Genomic DNA, 19,904 nt, shown 5'->3' on the forward strand with positions numbered 1-19,904 from the left:
TGTTGATAATTTCGCCAGATCCCGGTATCAAAGGTAAAGCTTGTTTCATATCTGCATCTTAATTTAAAGAAAAAATGTATTAGAAACTGGAGCATTAGGAAGAGATGCCTAGTATTGCACACCATGCAGCCCATTTACCTTTTTCCTGTGATACCATGGTACGTTGATATTTGCCACTATTCAAATCCTTCAGAACCTGCATTAATTCCGTAATCCGAGCTGTGAAACTAAAGAAAACAAAACTTATAAATAATCCTTAGAAGTTTCAGAAATCTATGTGAGGAGTAGTATTCTATTAAAAAGTCAAAATGAAATGTTCATCAAACCAGCACAGGAAGTGAAGAGTTTAGAATTGCACTGAGGTTGTAAGAACCTTTTCCTACTGCAGTCAGATATTCCATATTTTAGTGAAGGACGTATTGTAAGTGAAAAACAAACCCCCAAACATTTTGGTAAAATAACACATAACTGATTCATAGGTACCTGCCAACATCCTTTCAACTAACCATTCAAACTGTACACTGCTTCTTTTTAGTGGAAGCAAATATCACGTCTTCAAATACAGCGTTTCCAGTGCAAAATATTTTTAATTTTTGAATACACTATCATGAACAAAGCACATAGCTCATTTTAATTCTACAGTTACCTGTTTCTTAAAATGAGATGAGAATCAGCAAAAACATAACTTCCAGAAAGATCATCTTACGCAAGTAGTGTTACACTTACCCAGCCAATCTCGTCATTTCACGACCTGCTAGGACTATTCTACCCAAAGCTTGAGACATTCTCAGTAACATTCTTCCACTTTGGTAGTAATCCTAGAGTAGAATAAAGTTTCTTTATATGAACTAACAAAACATAAATTCAATATACTGTTTTAAATTCTGTTGTGCTTACCTCTAGAAGTTCTGCATGGGTACTATTCTGATGACGAGGATCAGTCAGGTTCAAAAATGGACGACTAACAACCAGGTAACCAACCACAGTGGCAAGATCTGTAGTTTTTAAGGGTAAATATTAACCCATATACTAATTGAAGCAATTAAAAGAAAAACAATTTAGTGCTGGCTATTTATTACAGTCCATTAGTACTGAACACTTACATTTGGCAATGATAGTATCAATGAAACCCATAGAGAACCGGAACAGGATGAAGTTATGTAAGTGTTCCACCTGGCAAGTTACAGAAATAAAGAAATCAAACTTTATCAGTCCTTGTTTTACTATGTTTTATTATTTTATTTTTTTTGAATTTTGAATCCAAGTATAGCTATTTTTCAGTATTTTTCACAAAAGCCCTTAACAAAGTCTGCAGCCTAACTGTGATAATTACTACCAATGTCCCTACTGGCAAACATCTGCATTCTAGATCAAGAAAATCTACACCTGAAATTAAGCATAGAAAGGGGTCAGTAACGGTGGCGAGTAAAAAGGAGTTGAGCAGCAAGAGAAAGACCATTCAGTCAAAACTACATCCTGATTTTATTCTAAAAAACAGATCTATAATCTGATGATAGTAACAGCATAAACACCAACTCAACTCAGTTTAATTTACACAAGTGTACACATCAAGAACCAAGGGAAAGGCTTAGAAGAGCTCTAAATTAAAGAGCGCAAAATAAGCAAGGAAATAAAACTCTGCAGCAGGAAAAAGAGGTGGAGAAGTGGACAGAAGCGTTGAAAGTTGGCAAAACAAAGAACAGAAAGAATTAAGGAAAAAGATGGTATACAAAATAAAAAACAAACTAAAAGGCCCTTAGTTTCTGAACAAGAAACATGAGGCACAAGAAGTCAAAGGCTGAGACATACACAAGTAGAAAGGAAGACAAGACTGAAGTGTTTCATTTGTAATGTGCTGAACAGACAAAAATCAGAGTTGAAGAGTTAAACCACATTTGAATTGCAAAGTAAGACTTAATCAGGAGAACTACGAGTAGTTTCAAATGAATGTTTTTGCAGACACACATTTTAGGACATTTCTATTTCTCAGCTTTTTCTTTGCAGTCTCCACTTTCATTCCACTCTATTTTTGCATATACAACTGCATACAGTTATACTGAACCAAAATAAGAAACAAATCTTTCAATGTAGTTCATTTGTTTATTAATTATTCAGAATGTTCTTAGAGAAACCTGTGTATGACAACTTCTCAAGAGATCATATATTACAAAAATCCAAGATATTATCCATTTCTGTACTACACAATATCTTTCTTCTGACCAGAACCTCAAAGTCAGTTTATGCAATACATTAGTTACACTAGAATAATTATTTTAGCTGAAATTATAGTACTAACTACTATGCAAAAATTCTTTGACACAAAGCTGGTCATAACTGAACTGATTTTAAGATTGCTAGCACAAAAATCAGCTGTTTCAAGAAAATGAACTTAATGGAAACAGTGTTAGATAAGCCCTTTTCTGAAGAAATAAAACTGGAGAAAGGTTCAAAAGAATGTCATGGAAAAAAACAAATAAACTTGAATCATGATGAGAAAATAATCAAAGTTTTGCTTAAAGTGTTTTTAAAAGTCTTACCAGTTTACGGAAGGTTCTGTGAATAGTCTGTTTTTCTCTCAAATTTCCATTATAGAAAGCAATTTCTTCACTTTAAAAAAAAGACAAAGAAGGAAACTTCATTTTTTTTTTTAAATGACAATCTGAAAGAGTCAACTATAATACAGACTGTTCTTTTTGTCTGAAATAGGAGTTTTTGCCCTCGAACAACTACCACGTATACAGCTGTTCTTTCAAATTAGGAATACAATGCAAATAGAAATGATTACATGATCTGCATAAAGATGTGAAGACTCAGAACTGATAGTGTCTTTCAGAATATATTTTAACATCCAGCCTCTATTTACGCCACAGAATTATTCTGTCATGTCTATCTTGCTAACCAAGTAAATCTATACCTGTTTGTAATAAGCCGTGAGTTGACGTATCTGTACTCTCCTTCATATTTTTGTTCTACGATAGTCATCTTGCCAATTGGTCTCCTTATACGTGTAAGGAAAAACCCTGACACAATCAAGTATGCCATCATGCTAGCTGGACCCTGTAAATATCAAAAGGGAATAAAAATTTTCAGTTCAATGGTTTGCAACCAAGATTTACAATCCAATGGAAACTGCAACATCTATATCCAAAATGCACAGAAAGCATTAAATCCTCAACATCCTTGATTCTCTCTTTCCACACGTCTGTATTAGCATCCCCTTACAATCCCTTTCGTGCTGCTCCTCTTTCACGCAGCCAGCATGATCTTCTTGCTCCTAATTCCATGTTTAGGGATGTAATTCTCCCTCCCAGCTCTCTACTCAAATTTTTATCATCATCCAGAGAAAATCTACATCTCTCATTTTGCTTACTTGTTTCACTCAGTTTCCTAAATCCTTCCTATCTTCTCTCCTTCGTTTCCACCCAAGGAATGGCTCCTCTTTATACAGGTTACAAAGAAACAGGAAAACTAATTTTTCCCTTAAAAGCCAGACACACAAGATAAGAGCAATCAGAAAGGGCACTGTTCCAAAGGGAATTCCCAATCAACAGCCAAAAGAAAACAAAGAACTTACGCTTTGTGATAGCTGAGTGCCTGCTTTTTAGACCACAGAATCATAGAAATCTTAGAGCTGGAAGGGACCTTTAAAGGTCATCTAGTCCAACTCCTATGTAACAAACAGCAACATCACAGATCAATCAAGTTGCTCAGGGTTAACCTAAACCTCTAAACCTATCCTCTTTAAGCTTGAGAGCTTTTATCTTGCTTGCCTCAAGACAAAAAGAATTGAAGTTTATAAAACACTAAGTACTAAAGCATATTTTAGTATATCCTCTGAAATAATGGATCAAACTATGATTAAGATCTAACATTCTTCTCAGACTCCAGATACAATGCTAGAACCAAAGGGATAAAACTTATTTATGTAGAAAACACTCAAGTTACCTGAGCTCCTATTGCACTTGTTAGCTTGAAGATATACAAAACTATATCCAAGAAGGGCTGTAACACAAGCATAGAGGAAACAAAACATTAGAATATCAACATAATATGAATATATAATTGTGATTTTACCTCATTGCATCAAAAAAAACAAAGTTTAATACATGAAACAAAGGAAGATGCACTCAGCCACACATCCCTAGCCATAGTATTTCTATTTAACTATGAATAAGCAGTTATTCTTCTTCTGAAATCTAACTAGCTGAGAAAGTACGCACACATCCCTGCTTACCTGTTTAAAAAGAGCATTATGTTCTTTAAAATAAAATTTAAGGAAAATTTTACAACCTATCACAGAGTTCGAGCAGAGGTTATGGAAACTGCAGAGAAAAAAAGATATTACCATAATAGCTTAAACAAATTTTTTTTTAATCACACCTATAACTCAAAGCTCTCTATAAAAAAGTTTACCTTGCTAAGGTTTGAGTACAGGTCCACTACACTGTTACAGAATTTTTCCACATCCTGTGTAAGGAGTTGATCTGGGTTAGCTATTCTGTTGTCCAGATTTCCCATTTTGTAGTATGTATAAGCCCTGTAACAAAACAGTGGTTAAGAGGCAGAAAAAAGAGATATCATAACCTTATGATCTCAAATAATTGGAAATTCCTTACATCATGCAATAAGGGGGAAAACAATGCAGACATTAAATGACTGCATGGAGTCAACACTGTTTATGCTTCTGCAAGAACAGACCCACATCAACTCTCCTGTTTAGGCTCCAGAACATCACCCTTGCTGAATCTCAGTCCCACACTGCTCTATGCTCTGGTGCTGCATTTTGAGTTAGAAGATCTTTGTGATCATCTCAACAGCACATCTGACAACCTAAATTTAGTGCAGAAGAATGTAAGAAGCTACTCAAATTCATACATCCAATCCAGCCAGTAGATTATTAGCACCAAACAAGAGCAACTGAAGGACTTTGAGAGCTCACCTATTAATAAAAGCCTATTTTATTTTTTTTTTTGTCCATTTGAGCCAACTCTGCCATCTTTGCACCTGTTGCCATATACAACCTAGATGAACCACTCATCCTTTTCCATGCTAAATGCAATCAGAAGTCTTTTCTAAATAATATAACTACTAAGCATCTTGCTAATTTCTTACTATAGCCTTAAACCGATTTGTTTCGATTTGGATCAATTCAGTTTTTAAAAACACTGGACATTAACAAGGTGTTACTCACTTGAGATATTCCTCATAGAGGTATCTGGTGAGCCTTACTCGGAAGCAGAGTTTCAATTCATTTAGACCATATTTCAAGAAGTTATTTACTAAAGAGATCTAGAAAGAGACAGTATTTCAATATTTAGCTAACAAGATTCAATATACCTCAATTCATCTGCAGCACAGCTTGTGCAAACACTTTAAAGTAGGGGAATTGTCCTCTGGAAGTCAATAATACTGTTTAACTTACTTAAAACCAAATATATGGCGTCCACACAATTACTGATTAAGTTTTCATTTACATTTTTGACAACTCCAGTTCTCTGTGGTACTCATCACATCAGAAGATCTAACATTAACCAACATTCAGATAACAAATCTTTAACTTTTCTGCTAAACTAAGAGAGCCACCCTTTAATGTGGCCAAAGTGCCCTAATGACTGATTCACTATTATGCCTACCATATAACAGCTAGATTATTTATTAGGTAGTAACAATTGTGTTGTTTTTTTTTTGTTTTTTGTTTTTTGTTTTTTTTTTTTTTTTTTTTTTTAAATCTAGCATGGGTCAGATTTTTGAAAGCTGAAGGAAAAGTCAATGGGAAAAAACCCAAGTCTTAGAAAAGAGTTGTAAGAAATTTAAAGCTAGAAAACTGAAACAAGTTTTTTGATTGTATCAAAAAACTCTAGAACTGCATTGCTAAACATCACCCAATTCACAGAACGAGACTAGGCAGTCCTACAGGTGCCATACAGTGCAGTTAGCCAAAACTACCACCAACAAAACCAACCTGAAAAACTAAAGGTAACAGCAAAGTCAGCAAGCATGCAGAAATGTGCCAATAGTCTCTCACATACTGAAGCCAGAAAATTAAATCTGTTCAATACAGACCTTCACATAAAGCAACTACTCCCCACAGACTCTGAGACACCCATTTGAAATCTCTTCCTCAAATTTTCATTTGTGCCATTCTTATAGCAGAAAATATCTCAAATCCAACAAAAGCACTTACGGCAGGCATTGCAGCAATGAAGTTGAACAAGTATTTCTTGAAATCTTTTCTGTTGCGACCAATGATAGCACTGCAAACAGCCATAAGCTAAGAGTTATTTACAAGAGAAACTATAATCTGGTAGTATTCAAATGGAGAAACTGTCAGTGGATCACAGAGCAGAGGAAAAAAAAAACTCACGGCGAAGACCAGCGGTTTGTAGCTGTAGGATCAAGAATGACAAACTCAAGTAAAATATGCATCAGGAGAATTCCTATCATCTCCCACTAGTAACAAAACAAAATTATCCTCTGATATAAAGATATAACTGCTGCCGTTGAACTTCCTTACATGTTCTCGACATTACAAGATCAGAGGTGCTAATACAATAGATAAGCTGGACAGCCAAAATATTATTGCTACTAGCTGGCTGACAGTTTCAAAAGAATAGAATCTGAATTTTCTAGCTGAAAAGACAAAGCAATATGAAGATAGAACCATATCAGTATTAGAATTTTATTACATCTTAAAGATGAGCCAATTTGATTTATACCCAATTAAAAAAAATGTTGCTGATGAGAAGCTACATTTACTTGGTAATATTGCAAATGAACGACTAAAAAGACTAACAGTTCACCGGTTCTGAAGCGAACAGGAAAAACACAGCAACAGCATAGCACAGTAGCTTCACTGTTACAGCAACTATGGAAAATTAGCAGAGTATGTGACTACCTATGCTACCAAGTGCAGCAGTTTTTAAACACCAGAACAGCAGCAGTAAGTTTTAAAGGATCATCTTGAATAGCCCCCCTATTATCTTTCTTTACAATTGTATTATGGGAACAAAATATCTGTAATTTAACAGAACTACATATTTCTGATTCTATTCAAAACTTACTTTACACCTCTAGTTCTAATGCCCCCAAGTTCTGCTATGCAGTCACCTGTACATTGACTTCATTTGTTGCAGGACCATCACATAACCATTCTAAAGCACCTCCCTGGACATTCAGATCACCACAAGACTTAGAGCTGTCAATGCACAAAATATGACTGCAAAATCATTTACCAAGAGGTACATTTGATTTAAAAATAAATAGTGTCCAAGAGCAGAACAATAATTTTTTTTTTTCTCCTTTTCAAAATAATAGGAGCTATGAAATTATGACTATGCCAGTTACTGGGGCACATTAATATGCAATAAGTGTCTGAATTAAACCACCCTCCCCTGCTAAAAGGAGCTATGAAATTATGACTATGCCAGTTACTGGGGCACATTAATATGCAATAAGTGTCTGAATTAAACCACCTTCCCCTGCTAAAAGTAAGAAAAATATTTTAAAATAAGCAGTTAATAGATACCTTTCAATGACTGTTCCATTTTGAATCATCCAAATATCACAATATGTGCGGAGTACCAGCATTACAGCAATAAGTAGCAAATAACCTGTCTAGAACAGAAATGGATATATAATAGTTAAACAATGGATAAAAGTCATCACATTTTAGCACTCTAATAACTGAAAGTGGATGTAGCTTTTTATACTTACGTGTTTTTTTGCCATTTTAAAGTATGCACTACAATTTTGCCCTATTCTAGCAAGGTATATTACAAGAGAAAACAACTCCAAAAAAACACCCATTTGCCTTTGTTACTCAAGGCAATGCTTACCTCCTTACAAAGTGCTCTAGGGACCATTATTTTCAGGATTCGACATATCCTTGCAATAAACAACCTGTCCACCATCGCTCGCTCCTTCTTTCCCTCTTTCTGCTCCACACAGAAAAAGCAGAACAACAAAAGTGAGATTTTCTGTAAAGCATGTTTAGATGGTGTGATATTCTCCCTAGCTGCATTACTTACAGCTACCTTCCTTCTGCAGTTTTTGCAATTTTTCCTGCCAATTTTAAGACTTGCTCACACAAGTTGAAAGAAATGTAGGAATTGGGATCGCATGCATTAACAGCTGACAGAAATCTTAAGTAGGAACTAAGCTATCAGAACAAGGTGCAATAGGAAATAGTTGTCATGATACAAAATCATTAGTTCAAGCATTAAAACAAATGTAATATAAAACAAATATTAAAACAGGTTATAAAGCATTTTGCCATCTCGAAGTTGCTTGTCTCTGGAAGACATCATCTGCCAGTATTCCTAAGGCCACATCTCATTGCTTCTCTAGACCATTGATTGCTTGAACTCTACTGATAGCTCTTTATTGCTAAGAGTACGATCAAACTTACAGAACTAGTCCTTAAACGTTCACGATGCACAGAGATGAAAAAGCATATGGCACACATCAAGCACTAACAAAAACTTCAGTTATATGCGATTACTCTGATTCTTCCATTTGTTTCACCATTACAAGTCTGAAGGTGTCATTCAAACTACACTTGCATCATACTCATCACTGTGTCCAAACCAAAGCTGCAATTATGGGACAGAAAGCAAAAAAAGGATCAATAGCACTTACAATTATTAAATATATATAACATGAAGAAATAATTACCTCATTGCTCTGCAAGGCTTGTTTTCCACTTCTTCTACTGTAAAAGAAAAATAAAAGTATTTCACTTTTTATTAACGTGCATTTGTCTTGATCTCTACACATGGGAGACAAACAGAAAAGCTGTAGATTACATCTCTACCACCTACTACAAAGCAGCATAGCGTCCTCACAGCAGAAATACCTTTTGTATCAAACTTACTTGCTAATTTTACACTGTTACATGAAAAGTTATCCATTCTACAATTTGGTTTCATATAGGGAGATTAAGCCTCCCTCTTATCTCTTGAGTTCTGCTTCACCTTGTGTTTTGCACCACCAACTCCCACTGTTTCTACATCTCTAAAAAAAAAAAAAAAAAAAAAATACTTAGTAGGTCTGGCTACAAGGCTCCAGTGACCACAAGTGAAACTACTTGAATGCAGGTTCAGCAGACCAACTTCAATTTCACACTGTCTACATAAGCCAAACAGATTTGTTTCGCAAGATATTTGACTTTCAAATAACTCATTATGCTATTCATAAAGATTATTTGCTTAATAGCCTGTGCTGCATGGGAAGAAGATCCTGTGAAACTAAGGCTCTGCAAAGGTGTGCTCTGGTTTTCATTTTTCATTCTGTCCTTTCTTTCGTCCCCTCATTTTCAAAGGGGTTAGAGGAAAAACACTTACCAACAATCACCCAAGAACATAGAAGTATTGTCTTTGCCCTTTAAAAAAGCAAGCTGGCATTTAAGACAGTTACAGTTTGTCTTTCTTTCTGAACATCAAATAAGCGTGTGAAAACAGTGGGAGAGTTTACACATTTATGTAGTTTAAAAGTGACAGCCATCCACACCAAATTGTAACATTTCTCCAACATCATAATAAAAGTATTTACAGCAGGCCCAACTACAATAACAGTTTCAAGCCAGTAGGTAGGAAATCCCAGGGAAGCAGAGAGTAAGCAAGGCACTGCTCCTTCTGCCTCCAACTCCCCCAAAAGTGCAGACACTGTCCTGTAAACACTTATCCACAACTTTATCAGCATCATCTCACACCTGTGCTTTTAAGTGCTGCAAAGGAGGTACCTAGGACATCTACTTTAATTTATGATGATTGGGAAGACCTCAATGTCACTGACCAATGAAGCAAAACAACGTAATTACAAAGAAGGAAGAGGCAGGGCAGCAGAAGAACATGAAAAAAGGAGACCAGAAAGTGAGAAGGAAGAGATGCCAGCTTAAGAAGAGCTTAATTAAAGGCAATGGTGAAGCACAAGCTCGAAAGGAGAAGGTAAAAATCTCCTATTACTGCTTGTGCAAAATACAGAGTAAAGAACATGACACACAGTAGAGGGCAGACCAGTGAGAAATAATAAAAGTTCAGAAGAGATGTAACACAAAGGAAACATTTGGAAATGGTAACAGCACGCAGAGTCTAAGAAATAATTTAGGTAGAGACTACAGCCTGGTGATGCAGGAGCGACCTACTGCTGCCACAAGAAATTTCTCTCCTTCTTGATACATCTAATTTTTCAAAAGACCTATTAAGGAAAAAAAAAAAAAAAAAGGCCTAAAGTAAGGATCAGTTTAGGAGCATGGCCACATCTGGTTTGGGAGAAAGAGAAAAGCATTACTCTTATGAGTTAATAACTGATCAAACTAAGTGGCTATCTTCCTGCATGATTCATGAATAGCAGAAGTGCAAAATAAAAGCATGCTGCTCTTCAAGATACCCTACAATAACTCCTACCTTTGTAAGTTCAAGGTCTGCCAAAGTTTGAAGTCACAGCACTCAATATACAGCCACTGCTGCTTTAAAATGATCAGATACTAATATATCAAAATAATACTATATTAAGAATATGAGGTCCAGCTGAATACCTAAAGTATTTAATACGTTTCTCCTACAGTAACTGTAGAAATTCAGTAGGTGAAGGAATTGAATTCACATGAAACTGATTATCCACTAAAGAAAAACAACTGTTCAGAAACAGCCATATTTGTGAACTTGCATTTAATTTGTATTTGTATTCACAGAGTAATCACAGAATCACAGAAACAAAGATTAAGATAAAAATTACATATTTGTAAATGAAAATGGAGCTGTAATGATGTTTTTCTTCCAAAAAAAGAAATCACGCATGCTCCAACAATACCTTCACTAGAAATGAAGCAACCGCAGACTAACTACAGGTTACTGAGATGCAGAACAACTAGGGCTCAAGAGATCCAAGTTGCTCTCGACATTAACAAAATTAGTCCAGTGTCATTTTCAGAAGTAAAACTGTTTTGCTTGCAACAAAAGACTCCACTGTAGCTCCTCTGCATTCTGTTCCAGGCACTTTCCTTCTCAGAAGTCCCACTTTCTCAGGCTGCTACCTGCTGGCACTACTCCCAACTCCATTATCCTATTGTAGAGGTTTGTGTGAGAATTGTGGTTGCATTCTCACTGAGTGTAAAGACTAAATAACATCCTCAGTTAGTCAGCAAGACTATCTGGTTGCAGCAGAAAACTCCAACATACGAGCCAATTCAGCTCCCCGTTATTTCAGACTTTACCTAATGCTGGAGCAGCACAGCCCTTAGTGCTGGAAGGGTGACTGCTACATGCTGCCCAGTTCCTCTATTGCACTTTCCCTGGTATGGGGGCATGCTTTAGTCTGAGCAGCATGAGTATGGGCTGCTGGGAACAGAAACAGGCTGGTTTTTACTGCAGTGTTCATTTGAGAGATTACTTAACCCACACACCCCACTCTCCAGTTTGCACTACAAGGCACTTCATTCAAGTTAGTGCACCTGTCATCAGTGGGCTTTGAAGCTCCAGAACTATGAAGATTGATTTGGTGATGTGGAAGAAAAAGATATGGATACAACTCAAGTTAGTGCACTCTGTCTCACAACCATTCAGTCAGTGTTACTTATCACTCAGGCAGCCACTACCTAACTGCAGAAAAGCTCTACTTTCAGCCTTTAGCCCAGTTGCTCTCACTTCACCACAGAGTGACACTGAAACCTTGTTAGATAGTGTCCACAGAGAGGCTGACGTGGCTAGGGTAATGAGAACTACAGAAGCAAGAGGCATTTTCAGAAAGCTGAAAGGAAGCAGTGCTGGATTTGCCTCTGCATTCCCTTATCAGCAAAACTATTCTCTTTAAAGAAACATGCAACAATGGTGGTTGCTCAAAGGATCATTCTCAGTATTACTGCAGAAGAAAGCGATTTCAGAAGCACTGCAAAAAGCTTTCCAGAGACCATCGAGTCTGGTTACATAAAGGGAACTACTTGGCAAATGTAGTTCTGTGCTATTTGTTAGCAAACAGGAAAGTTAAAGAATTACAGTTTCTTGAAATATCAGTCTCCTTCTAGGCTAAAGTTCATAAGTTCCATGGAAGCAATCTACACTGAGCTGATTGTAACCACATGAAATTGCAGATATAAAGACAGAGGTAAGTAAGTCTTGCAGTTTAATGACAGTCAAAGTGGAAATCAGAGATTGAAAACAGTATATTGTGACTAACTATAAAGAAGCTACAAAGTTCAGGTCATGCTACCTGCTTTCTATAGGATATCTGGCTTCTGCTAAACCCAGTACAAAGGAAGAGGTTCTGTTATAGAGAGAAACTGAACTTTTCAAACAGTTGCTACCTCTGAGCAATCTTTGTGTGTGTTTTTTGCAGCCCTTGCATGAATACAGGTGCAATTTTCAGTCCATTTTCAGTCACACTCTGACACAGCAAAGACAATGCAATTCAAATAACTAAAGATGGAGTACAATTGCAGAGACTTATGGTGGGAGGGACTAACAGCTGTATTGAGAAACACAGCGCGTACCTCCCAGTGTAATCACTGACAGACAGCTCCACACTGCATACCCAGTGCAGAGCAAGAGAGCAACAGCACAGTTACTTTGGGTCAAGGGCAGCAGGCACAATCCAAAAGGATGCACATTTATACAGTGCACCCTCAGAACACACAGAAATGAAGGGAACAATTTTCTTGGCTCAACATCGGCAACTAGTTGCAGCACAACCAAAAATAACGTGAGAGAAGGCATTCAGGTGACCCAGAAAGGGATTGAAAGGTCACAGGCAGCTACGGACTGGAAGCTGAGCTCTGACTGCTGCGCCACTAACACTCAGAAAGTTTCTAGAAGCACTTCAGAAGGCAACAAAGCAGTACTGTTTTAGAGGAAAATCTCAGTTCCAGTATAAGCCTGCATCTCAGTAACAGAGTAAGACAAAGGAAAAAGGCTAAAGCTGTTGTTTTTCCATAAGCTTGTGGTCTGGCCTAAGGTGAGGCTGTCACTCTCCCTCAGCTACACCAGAGGAAAAAGATTTTTTCTCCTTCCTGCAACATGAAAAAACCCTGCTGCACACTGTCACACACTCATGCACTAGATCCTGGCTTAGAGAACAGCCATTTTCAGCAACTTAATAAAAGAGAAGCCACAAGTCAACTACCCAGGCCCAAAACAAATGCAGTCTGAACTCGAGGAGAAGGCCTGAGTCACCCAGTTCCTCCTGTCTCCTTGCCCTCCAGCTGAAGACAGCTTTTCTGAGCCTCAGGGAGGCTTTTTTTTTTTCCCCCTACAAGGTCAGATTTTAGATACATCTTCTAGTAATCCTATCTGTATGTTTTGGTGAATTGTTTTGTTTTTCATGTTAACACAGAAGTGGCAAGCAATGGACTGATCAGTCACATTTACGTTCTGGTTCAGAGCACCATGTTGTCGCTGCCTAATCTTTCTTGATACTTTCTTTAGCCTCTCCATTGTGCAGCACAGGTTCTCTTTAAAGCTTCCACATACACGGAAGCAATCTAGCCATCTGCTGCAATGCAGTTTCAACCTTTTTAGTCAGTCCTGGCATCTCCACACTGGAACAAAGTACCAAGCATGCGCAAAGTACCAAGCATGGACCTCACACACACATCTTCAGAGCCTAAAGAAAGAAGGAATAAGAAAGAGAATAATATCTTAAGTGCAAAAAACACTGAATAACAAAAAGCAAGACTTGTTTTAAGTTACAGGTGTCACTCACTAGGTTTTAACTTCTGTATTAGATTTCGTAATGTTTGAACAAGTTTTTATCAGTTCCAGTTTACTTACATGAATCACTGTCAAGTTCAAGGGCAGTCCTGACACACACCAACTTCCACTCCCTGAGAGGAAGAAGGCTGAAAAGCCCAGTGACAGCAAAGTGCAGCAGTCACACATCACCTAAGCTGACCTGTGTAAAAGCCTGCTTGACATTCATTGCATCAACAACTCCTCACTTTGGACCAATCCAATCTCTGAAGCTCCAGGCAAATATTTTTCTTCCTTTAAGCATATTTTTTTCCTTCAAAGAAGGGGGAGAAATCACTTGGATTTCAAAGGTTTAATGTATACAAAATTAAGTTTCTATACACCAGCATCCACTTGGATTTTAATGGATGTACTGGGTGACAGGAGAAGGCAAATGCATCTAGGAGCAGATTCTAAACATCTTGTCACCTTCCATATACTAAAAGTTCCTACTATATTCAGCTTATTCTCATTCCCTAATCTCGCAGCTCCAAACTCCCTTCAGATCCCTTCTCCAGCAGAAACCTGTATGTGTTCAATACTTTTTGAAAATAATCCAAATACGCTCTCCATCTGTGCAAGTACTTCGCTTCCAACTACAAAGAGACTAAGGAACAATTTCCACTAGAGTGAGAGAGTCACAACCAGCTCACTTACGTACCACCCACTAAGGTTTTATTTCTAAAGCAACCAAATCTTAAGTTTCTTGTTCTAAGCAGTGATGTCTAACATGTAAGACAAAGCTCATAAGACGTGGGGTTAGACTTCTGCAAATGAAAAATAACTTCATCTTACTTTAAGCATTATACAGCATAGGTTTTCCTTTTTCCTTCCTTTTTCAGTCAGTCCTATACTGTGTATAACCCTATTTCACTATCTACCTTTTTTTTTTTTTTGACTGTCAGTATCCAATATGAGCTTACAGTCTGTGTTTAAAGAAGAAAAAAGTTTACATGAACCAAACTGCTACAGCTTTTTCAGTCCCTGGTTGGGGTGGTTTCTTTAATGTCACAAAAAATATAAATTACAAACTACATTCTTGCATTCTCAGTAAATCTGAAGCCATCTGCATTCAATTAAAATAGTAATTCCTAGCAACAAATTGCTATCCCATAGTAACAGCAGATATTAAAAGGAAATATTTGCTGTTTGTGTTTGCATACAGCTAAACAGTACTCATAATGCACCAGAACACAGCATCAGTTAGGAAAATGCTACAGATTGTTTGAGTAGTCCTATTTCAGTACTGTTTATTACTGAAAAGAAAACACCAGCTCCAAAAACCAGCCTTTTCAGATCTTGCTCACTGACATTTGCCCAAGGTCTTGGGCCTTAAACTTTTTGCTGTCGTTTCAGCAGAGAGAAGACAAAGTACAAAGACTACTTGATTGGACCTCCGTTGGTCTTCCTTCTTTCTTCTGTTCTTCAAATTTTTCTCCAACGCTCAATAGAGGGAGTGGAGGGAATAGAATCACTGGTCTTTAATGCAGATTTTTGTGAGTAATTTCCCTAAATGGAAGTGAGTTTTTCAGTGGTCAAAAAACCCATCAGCGCTGAAATCCTTTATACTTGTAACAATTGCTCCTGACAAATTAAAGTCATGATTGGTTTCTCCTGTACTATATACACAGAATTATGCAGTTTCCCAAACAGGACAATATTTTTTTCCACTATAAAAGCACTCCAAACACCACAGCTCAGGTCATTATTGCATTTACATGTAACAACTTCCTCCCTCCCAAGTAATGAAATGTTTTCCAAGGAAACAGACTTGATTTTGAGAAGAGCAACACAAATGGAAAAACAGGGCATTTTTACTGCCTCGACTAAAGCACAGAAAGCAATGTGGAATACCACTGAGCTTCTTACTGCAAGCCAGCAGTTATGTACTGGGCTATTTTGGGGGATTTTAGAAATCAGTAGTTAAAATTTATTGTCAACTGCAGGAGATACAGCCTCTCAGCTCTGCAAAACTGATGAGCAATGTAATAGGTCCTACAGAAGAACAGCTGTGACTAAGCCAACTAACACTAATTACATGATCTTTGACCTACTAAGGTAGGCTAGTGTAACATCCAGCTTAATTATTCATACCTCACTACTTGATATGAGTTGTACTGGACTTCGAACCTATTGCCAGACAGCAGAAATGAGAGTTGTCTCTTCCTCCTACAGTAGTTTCTATAGCTGATTATTCCCTATCAAAAGTAACACACACAATCTCAGAAGTCTGTGTAAGGCAAGTCTGTTTTGTGGTGTTACACATTCAACAAACAAACACTTGACTTGCTATGTTTGGCAGTCACTTGTGTTGCTTTTTTTAATTTGCATTTTATCTTGTTTTACTTCTCAATTTTGGCCAGCAGTAATATAGAACCACCACAGCATTCCAGTAGACATTTTAAAAAAGACATTTATATCAGGGAAACATGATATAATAGTATATCAGCATGAGATCAAAATACGTGTAAGGAAATATACTGACAGTAAGTTCTGCCTATGCATTTTGCACTTCCACAGCAAAATGCTAGTCTCCATTCAAGTCCACAATATTGATATACATCATACAATTTCACCTTCCAGAATTCAAGAAGCTGAAATTCACGTGACAAGCACAAGACAACATTTTCACACATTACATACTAAGGTAAACAAAGGCATTCACATACATAACACTACAGTTTGCCATTACTGACACACTTCAGTTAGCCTCAAGCTGCAAATATGCCACAATCTAGATTATCTAGATTGACAAAAAAATTCTTCTCCTTACAGAAAAGTAAAATTCAGGACAGTCACTTTTCTGCATCTTTCCAAAGTGGACACAAAAATTAGACGGCACGCCAGGCCTTAGAAATTTTTAACTATTATTCCACGCAGATTTATTTGTATTGTCAGTATTGTATGTCTGTATTGCATACCAGCACAAGTATGATGGAATATAAACATTTGGCACAGTGACAGTCCTTTCCAAAAGTATGCTATAATTTACATTAGCAACAAAGCATTAGGAAATGAAAGACACTTAAACTAACAAGACTAAAAGAGGATGAGGCAACAGTAATATGTGGTTGCTTTTGTGGTGTAGGCAGTGTAACTTGCTTACTGCCTCTTCTTGATAGGCAGCATTTTATAATGCTCCTGGCAAGGTTTGCCTCACAAGGAAAATGTGGAGAAAAGAAGGAGGACCGATGAGCAAATACCACCCTCAAAAAAAGGACAGCATAGCTGGCTATGAAACAACTGAATGGTGGATGTAGAGTTTGGAATTCACAGCCCCAGCATAACAGCAGTATTAAGAGCTATGCAACAAAGCACCTCAAAAGCCTAAAGCAGTAGTTGCATAGGTACAAACTAGCTAGCGACATGGTACTTATTTTAGAAACTGCATTTCTAGATAGATTTGAGAAAGCAAAACAGCATAAGAGAGGCAGATTACAGCAGTAACAAAGAGGTAAGAGGATAACTGTAGTATAGATAGAGGAAAAAGGTATAGGTCATATTAGGTCAGACCACCTCAACTCCATTCAACTGCTAAATGTGTGAATCATCTCCGCTTTACAGCGGACAATAACATAATAGTGCGTGGTCACCTAATACATACAAATAACTCAGATTTTTAACACTGTATGTAGCAAAATCATGACTCCTACAGGAGGATTACAATCCAAATCCAATTTTCAACATTTAAGATAGAATTTAGTTTCATTACATTCACTCTCAACTCTCACTCTCAAGGCACTGTTCTTGTTGAGTCCAGCAGATCAACATCAAGAAACCTGCAACACAGTTCAGGGACAACCCAGGACCCACATTATATGTATTTCAGGAGTATATTAAGTGTACTTCAAAACTACATTGGACCTCAATCTACAGCTGAAGGCATGCTCTAAACAAAACATAACCCAGAACTCCTCAACAAAGAGAAAGCAAGGAAAGTATGGACAATTAAAAGGTTCACTTGAAAAGCACATTCAGTCCGAAGTACAAACTTAGATTCTCCTAGAATGTCTGCCTGGCCCAGTCTTTCTTATAGACAGCATTACAATACACTAAGTAGGAAAGTCTTGTAGTAACCCTCTCAACTTACCACTTTCAAGCTCATCTGTACAGCTTTTCACCTTTTTACAGAAGGTGTTTGACTAAATTCAGCAGAGATAACTGGAAAATATCACCCTTCCCAATGAATTGGACAGAAGAACAAACCATCATCAACAGTTCAGGATCTTGTTTCCACTCCCATGCAAACAACATAACATAACAAACTCCAAGAAGCCCTGTGTTGCTCACGTTTTATGTATGTTATATGACAAAGTTACCTAACTTCAGAAACTTGTGAAGATATCACCTGCATGAAAGGAATTAGGTAAAATAACACTAGGTCATTGCTTAACTACAGGTATGCAATTGCTTAAGTCTATTGAGCAAGTCCATTTCACCATCTGTGTTTAGCACCAGGACGGGGTTATAGCAATTACACGATATCTAACTGTACAGCCAGGTCTTCAGCACACGGCCGGCAACTGAGATCCACAGATCTGCCAGCACCACGCAAGGGCTGAGCGTGGAGCACCTTCTCCACCCATCTCATATCCTGGTACCCGAGTGCTCCTCAGGGGTCAGTAGACTCCCGTCCCAGCACACACACACAGGTGGGCCGCCTTCACAGGTAACCCAAGCAGGCGCTATCTCTGCTACAGCTGTCAGCGGGCACCAGAATAACCCGCGCCCGTTATTACCCCTACAGACAGGACAAACCTAAACATTTAACTTTTCTCAGCGCGAGCTCGCAGATGGGAAAGCTGAAAAAGCGAATACAATTCGAGCAGCGGAGCCGGGGCGTGCCGCGGCTCCACAGGCAGGGGCAGCGGATGCCGCCCCCTCCCCAGGACGCGGTCCCGAGGGTCGAAGGCAGCGAGCCCCACGGCAGGGAGAGCCCCGGGCCCGGCCTCTGGGCCCCGCTCCGTCCCGCCCGGCCCCGCGCACCACCGCCGCTCGCCCCCGGCCCTTCGCGCCGCGCCCGCCCGGCTCACCCGTGCTGGGCCGCGGCCCGCCGCTTGTTGAGCAGGCAGAGCAGCGCGCAGGCGGCGGCCGTGCCGCCGACAATGGCGGAATGGCGCACGGTGAGATATTTGCTGTAGGCAGCCATGGCGCGAGTGCAGCCGCAGAGCCGCAGCCGAGCCGAGCCGTGGCGAGCGGGCGCAGGGAATGCCGGGATGAGGGGCGTGGCGCGCCCGGCCTCGCCTCCGCCGGCCGGGGGGAGGCTGTCCGTCTGTCGGCGCGCGCTGTCGGCGCCGCGCTGGGGCTCGCCTCGGGAGCGGAGGGGCGGCAGCTCGTGCACCGGGCAGCGCTGCAGGGCGGCGGGCGGCGCTCTCTCCCGTGTCCCCGCAGCGGTAGCCTCCGCACCGCCCCGCGAGCGGCGGACGAAAGGGGACGGGTGGGCTGACGGGAGAGCGCCTCTGAGGGGCCGCGAGGGTGCGGCGTGCCCGGCTCCCGTCTTCTCCCTCTGGCACCTTGGCCTGGCGGCTCCTGCGGCTCGTTGCGCAGCTGTACGCCCGTGTGAGTTCCCACTGTCGTACACGGGTAAAGGCAGCGCGAAATAACCCTTCCAGGAAGACTTTCATGTCAGTTTTGCCATACTGTCTTTCTTTTAGGGCCCTGAGAGGAGCTGCCAAGCTTAACTTTCAACAGAGAGGAACATGTTGCCAGTGTGAGTATAGAAAAGCCTCCCCTGCCGGGGCAGAGCCGCACGGCCCGCCCCCGCGGAACCTGTTCTACTTGTAGGTGCTTTTCCTGTCCCAGCGCAAGCACCCGGGCCGGCATCACTGTCGTCGCACCTGGGGCGAGTTTGTGTCTTGGCGCCGACGCTGGGGTCTCAGGACAAGTTGTTCGCATGTTGTAGAGCGCTGGAGAAAAGGCTGTTCGATTTAGTTCTCTGGCACTGACTTGTGTGTCTCGGATGGTTTGGTAATCTCTGTGCTTTAAAGCATCGGTACATGGATGTAAACTAACCCATGTGTATTCTGATCCTCTGGAAAATATACGTCAGAGTCGCAAAACATTATGAAATTTACTGTGTATCAAAATTCTGCTCTCTGCATTGCCCAGAGTTGAGGGCCCTGTCTTGGTGGGTGTTTGTTGGGTTTTTTATTTACTTGTTTGTTTTTGAAGTTTCAGATATTTTGA

At 39.4% G+C, this 19,904-nt stretch overlaps 2 protein-coding genes across 4 annotated transcripts in view; one reads left to right on the top strand and one right to left on the bottom strand.

Annotated features, from left to right (window-relative positions):
• The window catches only part of ABCD3 (ATP binding cassette subfamily D member 3), a 26,732-nt gene extending 7,836 nt beyond the window's left edge, over positions 1-18,896 (bottom strand). Inside the window, 15 exon segments of the mRNA XM_042819720.1 lie at positions 1-57; positions 139-227; positions 727-818; positions 898-995; positions 1,104-1,173; positions 2,538-2,607; positions 2,915-3,057; positions 3,946-4,002; positions 4,414-4,537; positions 5,192-5,289; positions 6,185-6,254; positions 7,526-7,614; positions 7,836-7,934; positions 8,674-8,710; positions 18,752-18,896. Coding sequence (XP_042675654.1) covers positions 1-57; positions 139-227; positions 727-818; positions 898-995; positions 1,104-1,173; positions 2,538-2,607; positions 2,915-3,057; positions 3,946-4,002; positions 4,414-4,537; positions 5,192-5,289; positions 6,185-6,254; positions 7,526-7,614; positions 7,836-7,934; positions 8,674-8,710; positions 18,752-18,867 — 1,309 coding nt within the window. The 5' untranslated portion in view covers positions 18,868-18,896.
• A 276-nt stretch (positions 18,897-19,172) lies between these two features.
• ARHGAP29 (Rho GTPase activating protein 29) overlaps positions 19,173-19,904 on the top strand; it is a 73,176-nt gene continuing 72,444 nt past the window's right edge. For all 3 annotated transcript variants that reach the window (XM_042819712.1, XM_042819713.1, XM_042819714.1), the window contains exons 1-2: positions 19,173-19,277; positions 19,373-19,428. In XM_042819712.1, the coding sequence (XP_042675646.1) occupies positions 19,418-19,428 (11 nt within the window). In that variant the 5' untranslated portion in view covers positions 19,173-19,277; positions 19,373-19,417. The remainder of the gene's footprint in view (positions 19,278-19,372; positions 19,429-19,904) is intronic.

Source organism: Centrocercus urophasianus, unplaced genomic scaffold (genome assembly GCF_019232065.1).
Source record: "Centrocercus urophasianus isolate 14NV4802_14NV808 unplaced genomic scaffold, USGS_Curo_1.0 seq_18, whole genome shotgun sequence".
Classification (NCBI taxonomy): Eukaryota; Metazoa; Chordata; class Aves; order Galliformes; family Phasianidae; genus Centrocercus; species Centrocercus urophasianus.